The 13418-nt window shown below is 42.4% G+C and overlaps 1 protein-coding gene across 2 annotated transcripts in view; it reads right to left on the minus strand.

The window, feature by feature from the left end:
- Window positions 1-13418, minus strand: part of wdr43 (WD repeat domain 43) — a 74284-nt gene that overhangs the window by 35397 nt on the left and 25469 nt on the right. For both annotated transcript variants that reach the window (XM_072500129.1, XM_072500128.1), the window contains exons 6-10: window positions 10920-11022; window positions 9149-9213; window positions 8357-8522; window positions 7192-7278; window positions 6324-6458 (exon numbers count right to left, since the gene is read on the minus strand). In XM_072500129.1, coding sequence (XP_072356230.1) covers window positions 6324-6458; window positions 7192-7278; window positions 8357-8522; window positions 9149-9213; window positions 10920-11022 — 556 coding nt within the window. The remainder of the gene's footprint in view (window positions 1-6323; window positions 6459-7191; window positions 7279-8356; window positions 8523-9148; window positions 9214-10919; window positions 11023-13418) is intronic.

Genomic DNA, 13418 nt, shown 5'->3' on the forward strand with positions numbered 1-13418 from the left:
CATTTTTGTTAGCAGCAAACAAGTTAAGAGAAAATGGTGGGCCGCCAAGGTCGGTGCTGGTAAAAATGGGTCCCCGGGAAAAAAAGTTTGAGGAACACTGCCCTAGCGAATATAGAGGAACAAAGGGATCTTGGTGTATATGTCCATGGATACTTGAATGTGACTACACAGGTAGATAGGAAGGTGAAGGCATACTGGATTCTTGCCTTCATTAGTCAGGGAATAGAATATAGGAGCAGGGAGGTCTTCATACAACTTTATAAAACATTGGTTAGGTTACAGATGGAATATTGTTTGCAGTTCTGTTCGTCACACCATCGCAAAGGTGTGATTGCATTGTGAGTGCAGAGAAGATTCGCCAGGATGTAAAGTGTGGGATGGACCTTTCAGATAGGAGATACTGGATAGGTTGGGTTTATTTTCCCTGGAGCAGAGGAGGCTGAAGGGGGGATTTGATCGAAGTAAACAAAATTATGAGCGCATAGGAGGGGTAAGAGTCTTTTCCCCATGGAAGAGGTGTCTCGGCGCATAGGTTTAAGGTGAGGAGTAAGTGGTTTAGAGGGGACCTGAGGAATTTTCTTTTCGCCCAGAGGGTGGTGGAAATATGGAAAGTGCTGCCTGAGAGCATGGTGGAGGCAGGCACTCCAACAACATTTAAGAAGCATCTGGACGAGCACTTAAATCGCCACAGCATAGCAGGCTAGGGACCAAGTGCTGGTAAATGGGGCTGTTTAGCACAGGGTTAAATAGCTGGCTTTGAAAGCAGACCCAGGCAAGTCAGCAACACGGTTCAATTCCCGTAACAGCCTCCCCGAACAGGCACCGGAATGTGGCGACTAGGGGCTTTTCACAGTAACTTCATTGAAGCCTACTTGTGACAATAAGCGATTTTCATTTCAAATTTTTCATTTAGGAAATACTTAAAAACCTTGCAACTGAAAGCACGTAGTGTTCAGAATAAGATCAACAAGCTGACAGCACAAATGGAGACAAATGAGTAAGATTTGGTGGGGATTACTGAAAGGACCAGGAGTCGAATGTCCAAGGATACTCAGTATTCCAAAAGATGGCATCAAGAGGGCGGCATGTGGCACAGTGGATAGCACTGGGACTGCGGCGCTGAGGTCACTGTCCGTGTGAAGTTTACATATTCTCCCCATGTCTGCGTGGGTTTCACCCCACAACCCAAAAGATATGCAGGGTAGGTGGATTGGCCACGGTAAATTGCCCCTTAATTGGAAAAAAAATAATAATTGGGTACTCGAAATTTATATTAAAAATTTTTTAAAATAAAAATGGCATCAAGGCTGTATTAAGAAATTATATTGCATTAAGGGCCAAAATGTTGAATCGCTCTGGTTGGACATAAAAAATAGGAAGTAATTTGCAGGCCCCCGACCAATAGAATCATAGGATTTACAGTGCTAGAGCCCATTAGGCCCATCGAGCCTGTCAGACTTCAGCCCACACCTCCACCCTATCCCCATAACCCAGCCTAACCTTTTCAGCACTAAGGGGCAAATTAGCTTGGCCAATCCACCTAACCTGGACTGTGGGAGGAAACCCACGCAGACACAGGGAGAAAGCGGAAAAAAGGTACCCGAGGCCGGAACTGAACCTGGGTCCTGGAGCTGTGAGGCAGCAATGCTAACCACTGTGCCACCGTGCTGCCTTACTTCCGAAGTGGGGCATAGTATAAACCAAGAAATTATGAGGGCCTGAGAGAAAGACACAACGGTAATCATGGGTGATTTTAAAATGCGCATTGACTGGATTAATCAAATTGGCAATGGTAGCCTAGAGGGAGATGTCATAGAGTGTATGAGGGATTGTTTCCTTGAGCAATATGTTATAGAGCCAACCAGGGAGCAGGCTATTTCAGATTTTGTATTATGTAACGAAAGTTTGATCAATAGTCTTGTTAAGGATCGTCTTGGAAGGAATGATCACAGCATGCTAGAATTTCAAATTCAGATTGAGCGAGAGAAGACAGAGTACCGTACTAGAGTTTAGCATTGGGCAGAGGTAATTAAACAGGCCTGAGCAAAGAGTTGGCCCAAGTAGACTGGGGGCGGATAATTTAGGGTAGGACAGTTCAGGAACAATGGCAGATGTTCAGGGAGATATCACATACCACTCAATTAAAGTACATTCCGGAGAGGACGCGGAATTGTAAAAGGATGAAAAACGTTCCAAAGAAGGCATAATGGCAAAATCTAGGGCATACCATACTGCAAAAGCTAGTGGTAAGCTGCAGGATTGGGAGAACTTTAGTGTTCAGCAAAAAGCTACTAAAAATAAAAATAAAAGCCAAGATGAACTACAAAAGAAAACTAGCAGAAAACAAACATTGATCCCAAAAGCTTCTATAAGTATATAAAAAGGAAGGGAATAGCTAAACTAAATGTTGGCCTTTTGGAGCAGGGATTTTCAAACTCAGGGTCGCAACTCACAGGTGGGTCGTGGAACGATGGGTTGTGGTGTCCCGATCGCGGGAAGAACTTCCCAACTGCCGCGGCCGGTCTTTAAGTATGAACAATAAGTCTTCCTGCCAGAGGCAGCGGCAGAGAATGTCATGCGCCCAGCACGTCAATGCTTTGGGTGCAAAATCATAGAGGTGAGATTCCTCCATTTTGTAGTTGCCAGCAAGGAAGCAACAGGACTATGTGAAGAACTGAAGATGGGTCATTTTGTAACAAGGTAGAGAGGGCCAGAGATACAAACAGAACAAGATTTTGCAACTAAAGCTGTTGGAGAGAGCTTCAAGAGTTCACGGTAGGACAAGGCAATGCTGGTGTGAGCTTTTTTCATAGAATTTACAGTGCAGAAGGAAGCCATTCGGCCCATCGAGTCTGCACCGGCTCTTGGAAAGAGCACACTACCCAAGGTCCACACCTCCACCCTATCCCCATAACCCAGTAACCTCACCCAACACTAAGGGCAATTTTGGACACTATGGGCAATTTAGCATGGCCAATCCAACTAACCCGCACATCTTTGGACTGTGGGAGGAAACCGGAGCACCCAGAGGAAACCCATGCACACACAGGGAGAACGTGCAGACTCCGCAGACAGTGACCCAAGCCGGGAATCGAACCTGGGACCCTGGAGCTGTGAAGCAATTGTGCTATCCACAATGCTACCGTGCTGCCCTCAGCTGTATCCCGAGCTCCAGGGCTTCTGGTGAACAAACAATTAAGGAGAAACTGAAATCGGGAACAAAGCAGTATAAAGATGATTTCTTGAGGTGTGATGCTAGTTGTGTCAATGCAAATCAGGATGCAAATCCCATGTATGTTATATGGATGGAAGTACTGACAAATGAAGGTTAAAACCCTCAAAACGTCAAATGCATTTGAAGACCAAGCGTGGCGAGTTCGAGGACAAACCTCTTGATTTTTTTCAAAGCATGCAGCAAGAACTTAAATCATCAGCTGAAGTCCTTAGCAGAAATGTAACATTGAATGACGAAGCAAGAGCAATCATGAGGACCAAGCAGGCCCACCTGCCACATTAAAGGTGAGCAATAATAGTGCGTCGCGAAGGTCGGCCAGCGTGTGGCGCTTACGTCAGCCGTCATGTCTTACGAACGTCGGTCAGCATGGGCCCCAAAGGTCCACCGGTTGATAAAAGTGGATCCCGGGAAAAAAAGCTTGAAAAACACTTTTAGAAGACGATACTGGTGAGGTAATAATGGGGAACACTGAACCAATATTTTGCCTCGGTCTTCACAGTAGAAGATAATAAAAAATTTCCAAAAGCTACATTCAATGCAGAGGAACTTGGTGCAATAATCATCACTAGAGACAAGGTATTAAATAAACTGATGGGATCAAGTGGAATTAAGTCTCTGGGACATGGTAGCCTGAACCATAGGATATTAAGGGAGGCAGCAGCAGAGATAGTGGATGGATTGGTAATATTTCAGAATTCCCTGGATTCTGTAAGGGTCTCGGTGGATTGCAACCACGCTACTGTGCCCCTATTCAAAAAGGGAAAGGGGCAAAAAGTAGGAAACTATAGATGTCTGTGGTGGGGAAGTTGTTGGAATCAACCATTAAGGAAGAAGACCACACATATGGAAAGACAAGCTCAATCCACCATTGTCAGCAAGGTTTTATGAAGCATAGGTCAGGCTTGACAAACTTGCTTGAATTCTTTCAGAGGACGTAACCAGCAAGGTGGATAATGGGGAATCTGTAGATACAGTATATCTAGAGTTCCAGAAGGCTTTCGATAAAGTGCCACATAAAAGACTGATCCAGAAGGTGAGATCGCAGGGAATTGGGGTAGAGCACCAGATTGGATTGAGGATTGGCTGACTGACAGGAAGCAGAGACGGGAAATATGGGTCCTTCCCTGGCTGGCGAACTGCAACTAGCAGGGTGCCGCAGGGTTCAGTCCTCGGACCTCTGTTTACAATTTTTTTAATGATCTGCAAGCAGGGACAGAGTGTAATGTTGCAAAATTTGCAGATGATACAGAGTGTGGCGACTAGGGGAATTTCACAGTAACGTCATTGCAGTGTTAATGTAAGCCTACTTGTGACAATAATAAAGATTGTTATTGTTATTAATTAAAAAGGCAAATGGAATGTTAGCATTCCCCTACGGGCAGCACGGTAGCATTGTGGATAGCACAATTGCTTCACAGCTCCAGGGTCCCAGGTTCGATTCCGGCTTGGGTCACTGTCTGTGCGGAGTCTGCACATCCTCCCCGCGTGTGCGTGGGTTTCCTCCGGGTGCTCCGGTTTCCTCCCACAGTCCAAAGATGTGCAGGTTAGGTGGATTGGCCATGATAAATTGCCCTTAGTGTCCAAAATTGCTCTTAGTGTTGGGTGGGGATAGGGTGGAGGTGTTGACCTTTGGTAGGGTGCTCTTTCCAAGAGCCGGTGCAGACTCCATGGGCTGAATGGCCTCCTTCTGCACTGTAAATTCTATGATTCTATTTATTGCAAAAGGACTGGTACAGAAGTCGAGAAGTGCTGTTGCAATGGACTGTGTTGGTAAGACCACATCTGGAGTAGTGTGTCCAGTTTTGGTTTCCTTATTTGAGGAAGGATGTGGTGCATTGGAGGCAGTTCAGAGGAGGTTCACCAGATTGATTCCCAGGATGAAAGGGTTGATGTGTGAGGAGAGATTAAATAGTTTGGACTGATACACACTGGAGTTTAGCAGGATGAGGGGGGATCCAATCGAGGTGTATAAAATACTAAACAGGATTGATAAAGTAAACGTAGACACGTTGTGGGGAAACCTAGAACGAGAGGTCACGGATAGAGGTTGAGAAGCGGTAGGTTTAGAACTGAGATGAGGAACTACTTCTCCTCGAGGGTGGTGAATTTGTGTAACTCGCTGCCCCATGGTGCGGTGAAATCTTAAGTCATTAAATGGTCTCAAGAAAGGGATAGATATATTTTTGATTTAAAAACGGGCTAAAGGATGGGGAGGTGCTTTGAGACCAGGAAAAGGTCAGCCATGATCTGATTGAATCGCAGAGAAGGCTCAAAGGGCTGAATTGCCTACTTCTGCTCCTAATTCCTATGTCCTATTCTCCCCATGTCTGCATGGGTCTCAACCCCACAACCCAATGATGTGCAGGGTAGGTGGATTGGCACGCCAAATTGCCCCCTAAAGTATAGATTGGCATTTGATGTTCTGCATAGATATGGTGGGTTGAAGGGCCTGTTTCTGTACTGTATGACTATAACTCACCACAACCTTCTAGAGGACAATCAGAGATGGCAATAAATGGGGACCTAACCAGGAACAACCACATCCTGTAAACTCATACAAAAAAAAGTGTCCAGCTACAATACATTGCGAACACCAACAACCTGTATTACAGCAGTGCTATTTGAGCCACTAAATCTAGTCTGCTGCAGAATGTAATTACCTTGGCAACAAGATAGTTTGAATTAAACAGTTTAAGTAATGCAAAGTAACTAATTTGTACTAATCAAAAATTGAATTCAGATAATTTGAATTAAGCTGCATTAATTTATATTGCCCTCTAAATTTCCAAATTGATTTCATAGATGGGTTACCATTCTGCTACAGCTTTAATTTGATTAGAGAAAGGAATAGCTTTTAGAATTTTAGAAAGGTGTTTTTTTTAAAAAAAAGAATTTCACATTGAACCAGGAATTTACACAAATGAATTGGCAGAGAATTAATCCCTACCGATCTGGGTTTAAAGATAACTGTATGCTGTTGACAATCTGTCCATGTCTTTAAGATTCAGAGTTCCATAAAGAAATAAAATAGTAAAGGAAAATCAGAATGGTGTCCATCCCTGAACACCAAGTCGAGCTGTCACGTTACCTCATGTTCTGTGCCCTTCCTCCTCTTAGCTTCATTTGTTCTTGATTCCATCAACGTGGGCTTCATGCTTGTATTATGTCCAGGGACACCAGGCATCAACACTTTAACTCCAGATGTTACAATTGGGGTTTTTACCTACAAGACAAGATAGGCCAACTGAGAACCAGATAAGATAGTTTCTGCACAGCTAAAGATCTTATGCATAACTATGAAAACTTCATATTCTTTCAGGCAACTGGTCAGAAATCTATAGTTGTAATATACAAATTATAAAAGCAAATTACTGCAGTTGCTGGAATCTGAAACGAAAACAGAAAATGCTGGACAATCTCAGCAGGTCCGACAGTATCTGTGGAGAAGGGAGTCATCATCTCGAGCCTGGACGACTCTTTGTCAAAGCTTTGATTTTACTCCATGGAGTTTTCTCATCAATTTGAAAAATCATGATTAATTGGCCAAAGCCCAAGTGACATGGCAACGCCAAGGCTGAAAGAAGATTGGAGCAAGTACTCATCCGAGGGAGGCAAAGCTTTGGTTTTAAAAGCCTGAAAGAAGCATGGCAAGAGTGAGCAAGGTAGATTGAGGTTTTTGAAGGACCTCAGAAAAGATGAGTGACACTTCTTGCAATGATCTAGGGATAAAGGGAAAAATGCTTTTCACTGAAGGAAAGTGTAGACTTTTGATGAGGGGGAATATAAAGATTAGCAATAGCCACTCCGCCACCATACAAAATACACCATGAGTGTAAAATACACTCAAAATTAAATAGTGCTGTGCCTTCATTTGCTAATTCTCTGCAACATTTTATGAAATTTTACAAATAACGACATTTCACCATAAGAATTTCAAATTGCTTCCTTTAGCTTACCTTTGTCACAGCTGTCTCGGTTGTGAGCGCCACAGTCATCTGTGCATCTCTCACCAGACAAATGTGAGATTCAGTGGTGTTCAAGGTCTGAAATGAGAACCACTGGTCATTATTGATTCCATTATACCCACAGCTCTGGAACACAGGCCTTATTCGATATGGAATAAAAAAAGATTACCAAAGTGTATTTTAAATATTAGACCAAGATGCGATGGTTCAGACTGCCAACAGCAAGTTTAGTACGGAAGTCAGGAGACTCATCTTTAACCATACAGGGATATAAAGGGTCAGGTAGAGTAGTTGAGGTGAGCATCGGAATCATTCAAGAGGCCATTAAAGCTTTCTACAAACAAATGAATCAAATTGACCTCCTACATTTATCGTATTCAGATTTATTTAGTGACATTCATATCCAAGCAGCATCATACTACTATACTCCGGCACGGTTTACAATCTTAATTCACTGATTAGTAGCCCAAGATTCTTACAAACGTAGGAGCAAAAACAGTTTAAATTAATCAAGACCCGATGATGGGGATAGAGACAAACAAAAAAGAGAACACAGATAATTGGATATTTGAGCAAAGTACAGTGGTTCAGCTACAAAGTATTGGCTTCATTCTAGTCTCCAGGTACATTTCAGGATTCCAGAGCCAGCTAAGCATGGCAAAAATATATGTTCTTCTGTATGGAAATCCCCACAGGTATGGCAGCCGTTGAGTTCTTGAACGTATCGGTATCTAATACCAAATTATATCAAAGACCTGAAACCAAATTCAAACAAGTGGAAATTGTTTGTTTCAACTTCCATTTATTTCTCCTCGTCGCCATAGTCCCAGACAACCATAGACTGCTTTTTCCATTCAGAGGGAGAGCTGACTGGTGGTGATTTAATCTGAGGATTACCACACTTCAGGCGAGGAGCAAGGTTGAGAAGGCCTTCATGAATAACCTCAGCCAGTACAGGAATTGAATCCGCGCTGCTTGCCTTGCATCACAAACCAGCTGTCTAGCCAACTGAGCTAAACTGGCCCGAGTATTTCACATGACTATCTCAGCTGAATGTAACGTAACATCAGGATTTCCCTCCCCTCCTCATGATAACACAAACACTCATGATGGGAAAAAGAATAGGAAAATGATAATTTGTGATTTTATCACTTACCACTCTCTCTATAATTGGATGGAGCACATTGCTGTATGCTATCAATATTGACTGCCTATCAAAACAGAATGTGGCTGCCAGAATAGGAACTGGTCTTGCATCAGTCACTCTTCCAGACGTTGCTATCTGTACAGTGCATGTCGGCGAGAGAGGCTTTTTGCAGTAACTATTAAAAATGAAAACACAACCATTAAGTGAATCAGAAGATTTTACCAATCTGCTTTAAAAAGATGATTTGCCCTTCATTATGATGGCCATTTTCTGCAAACACACACTACCCTAGTATCGCTGCTTGTCTAGGATTTTTAAATCGCTCTTTTCCTGTGCCCCCACCAACAGCTTTTATTACACAAATTCTCAAAAGCTCTTAAAGAGTGTCCAAGCCAGACAAGCGGCGTCTCACACAGAATGCTCATTCTCAGCAATAAATCACATCCACTCTGTACCACCACCATTGGAGTGGCCATGAGAAAAAAGTGTTTCCCCACCCTTCCGTCAAACAGAACAAATATGCATTTTGCCGTTTCCACCATAATGGCATTAGCTTTCTATTCAAACATGCAGCAGAGTACATTATATGGGGTTTTCTGCATTTTTGCATTTACGGGCAAGCTAGACAGGTATGAGGGAGATGGGAATGGTTGATTTTGATAAAGAGTACAGCAAAAACACTAGCATGGACTGGTTTTGCCAAATAGATTGTTTTGGTGCCATATATCTTATGTAAACACATTAGACTATCAAGCAGAAACGAGTGACATTAAGTTGTTTATGAACAAATCTAACACTTACCCATTTAAGATGTGTTCAAACAGGTGCATCTGTCCATCCCGGCAGACAACTGCCAATTTCACTGGCTAAAGAACAAATTAGAATTATCTTCCAATGTAGACAATTGAAAAGTAAAATGCACAATCGCGGACAAAATCAACAGAAATCAAAAAAGCACAACAGTATCATAAATAAGAAAGAGGAACAAGATTCACCTTGAGGCACGTCACAAAGATGATATAGTACGTGCTCTGGTGCACCATGTAACCAAAAACCTTAAATTTTACTGATGGAGATACTGAAGCTTCCCAAACGTACGGTCACCTAGAAAAATTAGTCAGTACAGCAACACCCAAATACTTTTCTTCTCTTTTCTCTCACCGCCATCAGTTATATCTTCAATCTAAAAATAAGTTTTTCTTGCCCTTCTATTGTATCTTTCTTGCTTTCCAGATAAGTATACATCAAGTGCAATGCAAGAGTGTAATTTAAGTGTTATTAGCATTATAAAAGTGTACTCCAAAGATTAGCATAATTAGCTGTCTAAAACTTCTAACTTGCTTCCTAAAAAGATCAGATCCGGGTCCTGTACCAACCAGTCAGGACTTTAGGATATCATTAATTCACTCAAGATGAGGCGAGCTCACCATTTATTGCACATCCTGGATTGTTACCAGATTCCTAAACAACCGTCTTGTGGACTGATGGGATGTATGGACTGATCTGATCTCTTCACACATCTTCTCTACGGAGTAGAATTACACTCCTGTATTCTTCACCCGATGCCGCTGTCTATGTATTTACATTGTGTATTTTATGTTTTCCCTATTATGTATTTTATTTTCATGTAAGGAATGATCCGTTTGAGCTGCACGCAGAACAATACTTTTCATTGTACCTCGGTACAATAAACCAATCCAACTGAGCGAGAAGGTACGATTAGTTGCCTTCCTAAAGTGCTGCAGTTCATGTGGAGAAAGTATTCCGATACTGCATGAAGTAGGGAGTTCTAGGATTTTGATCAAGCAAAGAATAGCAATATACTTCAAAGTCAGGGTGGCGAATGTCTTGTAAGGAAACTAGCAGTGTTCCCCATGTATCTGCCACCCTTGTCTTTCTAGGCAGTACAGGTCACGGGTTTGGACGGCGCTGACAAAGCAGCACTGGCGCTTGTAGATTGATGCTATGTTGCATCAGTGGTGGAGAGTGACTGTTTAAGGTGATGGGTGGGGTGCCAATCAAGCGGGTTGCTTTGTCCTTTGATGGTATCAAGCTTTGAAGGTTGTGGCAGCTTCACTTATCCACAAAAGTGGTGAGTAACTCCTGTAGGTAATGGAAAGGCAGGGCTGACTACTGCAGCAAACAATGGACCTCAGCATAATTAGAATAGGAAGATGAAGGATTAAAAAATAAAATCCACTAGGCTTCCTGCTTTGGGCTGTTACTGTCCTAAAGTCAAATTGCAAATATCCAACTAACACCAGAATTTAGTCTTGCAGTTAACAGCACTTGGGCAAGATAATAATGCCAGGAACTGTATTCCTACATAGTGAATTTCTTCAGAAGCAGAAAGACTGGTAGAGGAATATTATTTTAATAAAGTGAGCTATGTGCACACTTAACAAGTTGTTCATATAAAAGTCATCCCCTAAAAGGATAGCCAAAGAAGGAAGCACCCTTCTGACAAAATCAAGGAGCCTTGACAAAATCAATTTTGCTGCAGATTAACTAGTCTATGATATTCCACCAAAATTACAAATACACAAGATCAAAACACAGGCTCTGCCCTTACATCTTCTCGATCTCCTGAAGTGGTCAGGTCCACATATATGGGCTCATCTGTCAGCGTAAAGGAAAGCACGGCATTCTTATCCTTCCCATCTGATCGCACTTGCCTGTTGAGAGGAGCAGTAAATTACCAAATATCCACTCCAAGCAAAGTTTCAGGGAGGGAGGTCACAGGACAGAGCCAGGCATTTCACATAGGATTGACTTATGGGTAACATAAAATCACAGCAGCAGCATCCTGCCTTAGATCAGAAATGAAATTAATGCCTTATAGGGTATCATTTAAAATAAAACAAAAATTATGATTTTCTTAAAAGATGAGATTTTAGTGGAATATCCTCATTGACCAACAGGAGCTTCATGATTTATTTCTCTGGAGCTGGATAATATAGGTAAGACCACAATTATCAGCCAATCAAATAGCTACCCATGCAGTGACAACTTCAAGAGGCAAATCGCATGGTATGGAAATGCAGTTATGCTTTAGTTAATTCTGTCAGTAGTGACAGGCGGGTGTTTTGTGTGTGTTGAAGGAGCCGAATTTTGTCTAAAGTCTAGACATTTGTACAATCATTTTCCTTGTGCGAGCCCATACATTACCACATTTACAGAATTAAATGCAGGGCATTGGTGACACCACATCTGCAGTACTATGTACAGTATTATTGTCCTTATTTAAGGATGGATGTAAACTGGAAGCATTTCAGAGGTTTACTGAACTAACACTAGGGTGGGTTAGGTGGGTTGTCTTATGAGGAAAGGCTGGGCAGACTAGACTTGTAGCCACTCGAGTTAAGAGTAAGAGGCAACTTGATTGAAACATATAAGATCCTGAGAGGATTTGACAATGTGGATGATGAGAGGATGTTTCCTCTTGTGGGGAATCTATAACTAGGGTCACTGTTTAAAAATAAGGAGTTGCCTATTTAGGAGAGATTGGGAGAATTTTTTTTTTTTTTTGAGGGTTGAGTGTTTTTGGAACTCTTCCTCAAAATGCAGTGAAAGGGTGGCACGGTAGCACAGTGGTCAGCACTGCTGCCTCACGGCGGCGAGGACCTGGTTTGATCCAGTCCCCGGGTCACTGTCCGTGTGGTGTTTGCACATTCTTCCCGTGTCTTGAGTGGGTCTCACCTCCACAAACCCAAAAGATGTACAGGTTAGGTGGATTGGCCATGCTAAATTGCCATTGGGGGTAGGTGGGAATGTGGAGCTGAGGTTATAATCAGTCAGCCATTTCATTGAATGGCAGAGCAAGCCCAAAGGGCCAAGTGCTCCTAATTAGTACTAATTAGCACAGTCCATTTGTAAATTTCACAATGTCACAATTACCACTCAAGGTACACGATGTACAATCAGGGACCAAAGCCCTTCTGTTCACATGATAGCCAATCAATTTTCAGTGCAAGACCAGCAAAGTATACATCAACATTTTTTTTTAAAAATTCATTCATGGGACGAGGGTGTTGCTGGCTGGGCCAGCATTTATTGCCCGTCCCCAAGGGCAATTAAGAGTCAATCAGATTTCTGTGGATATGGAGTCACATGTAGGCCGGACCAGATAAAGATGACAGATTTCCTCCCCTAAAAGACATTAGTGATCCAGATGTTTTTTTACGACAGTCGACAATGGCTTAATGGACATCATTTAACTTTTCAGAAGAGTGTGGCGTAGGTAGCATTAGACTTTTAATTCAAAATTTGTATTGATTTCAAATTTCACCACCTGCCATGGTGGTATTTGAACCCTGGTCTCCAGACCATTTCCCTAGTCTCTGGATTATTAGTCCAGCATCAATACAACCAGGCCACTGTCTCACCTTGCTTACAATTACGAAACTGAGAATTCACAATGGAATCCACAAGTTTGATCAAGTAGTAAGAGTACTAATCTGCAGTTAAGACACTTAACTGCAATCTCTGTCAAAAGGTAAATTTTCCAGCACCCCTCCACATAGACGAGACAGCATGGATCTTTGATAATCTTTGAAAGAGGAATACAATTAGCATCTCAAGTAAGTTCTGCAGAACAAGATCATTTGTTCCATCTGCAAAGAATCTTTTTTTCATTATCTCAATGGATACACTTTGATGAAACTTAGGGCACCAGGTCATAGGTTGCAGCAGATACACACCACTGTGATCTGCTTTAGAATTGTATCAGATGTTGGAAACAGACTTGGTGGTAGTCAGAGAACCATGTGCTTGACTCTAATTAATGGGGTCTAATCTAGGACAATACCTCTGAGCAACCATGGTCAAGTGAATGGTTCGTTAAATTCTATTTACAGTATCTAATGGGTACACCATGGGGTTGGGAACCTGAATTGTAGCTCCAGTAAACAGGTGGTTGAGAGTAGTGAGGTCATGAGCAAGGTTTAAAAGTTGCAGGAGTGTACCGGCAAGCAGGAAGGTGGTTTAAAGTGTGTCTTCTTCAATGCCAGGAGCATCCGGAATAAGGTGGGTGAACTTGCAGCATGGGTTGGTACCTGAGACTTCGATGTTG

The sequence above is a fragment of the Scyliorhinus torazame genome, chromosome 4 (assembly GCF_047496885.1).
Source record: "Scyliorhinus torazame isolate Kashiwa2021f chromosome 4, sScyTor2.1, whole genome shotgun sequence".
Taxonomy (NCBI): domain Eukaryota; kingdom Metazoa; phylum Chordata; class Chondrichthyes; order Carcharhiniformes; family Scyliorhinidae; genus Scyliorhinus; species Scyliorhinus torazame.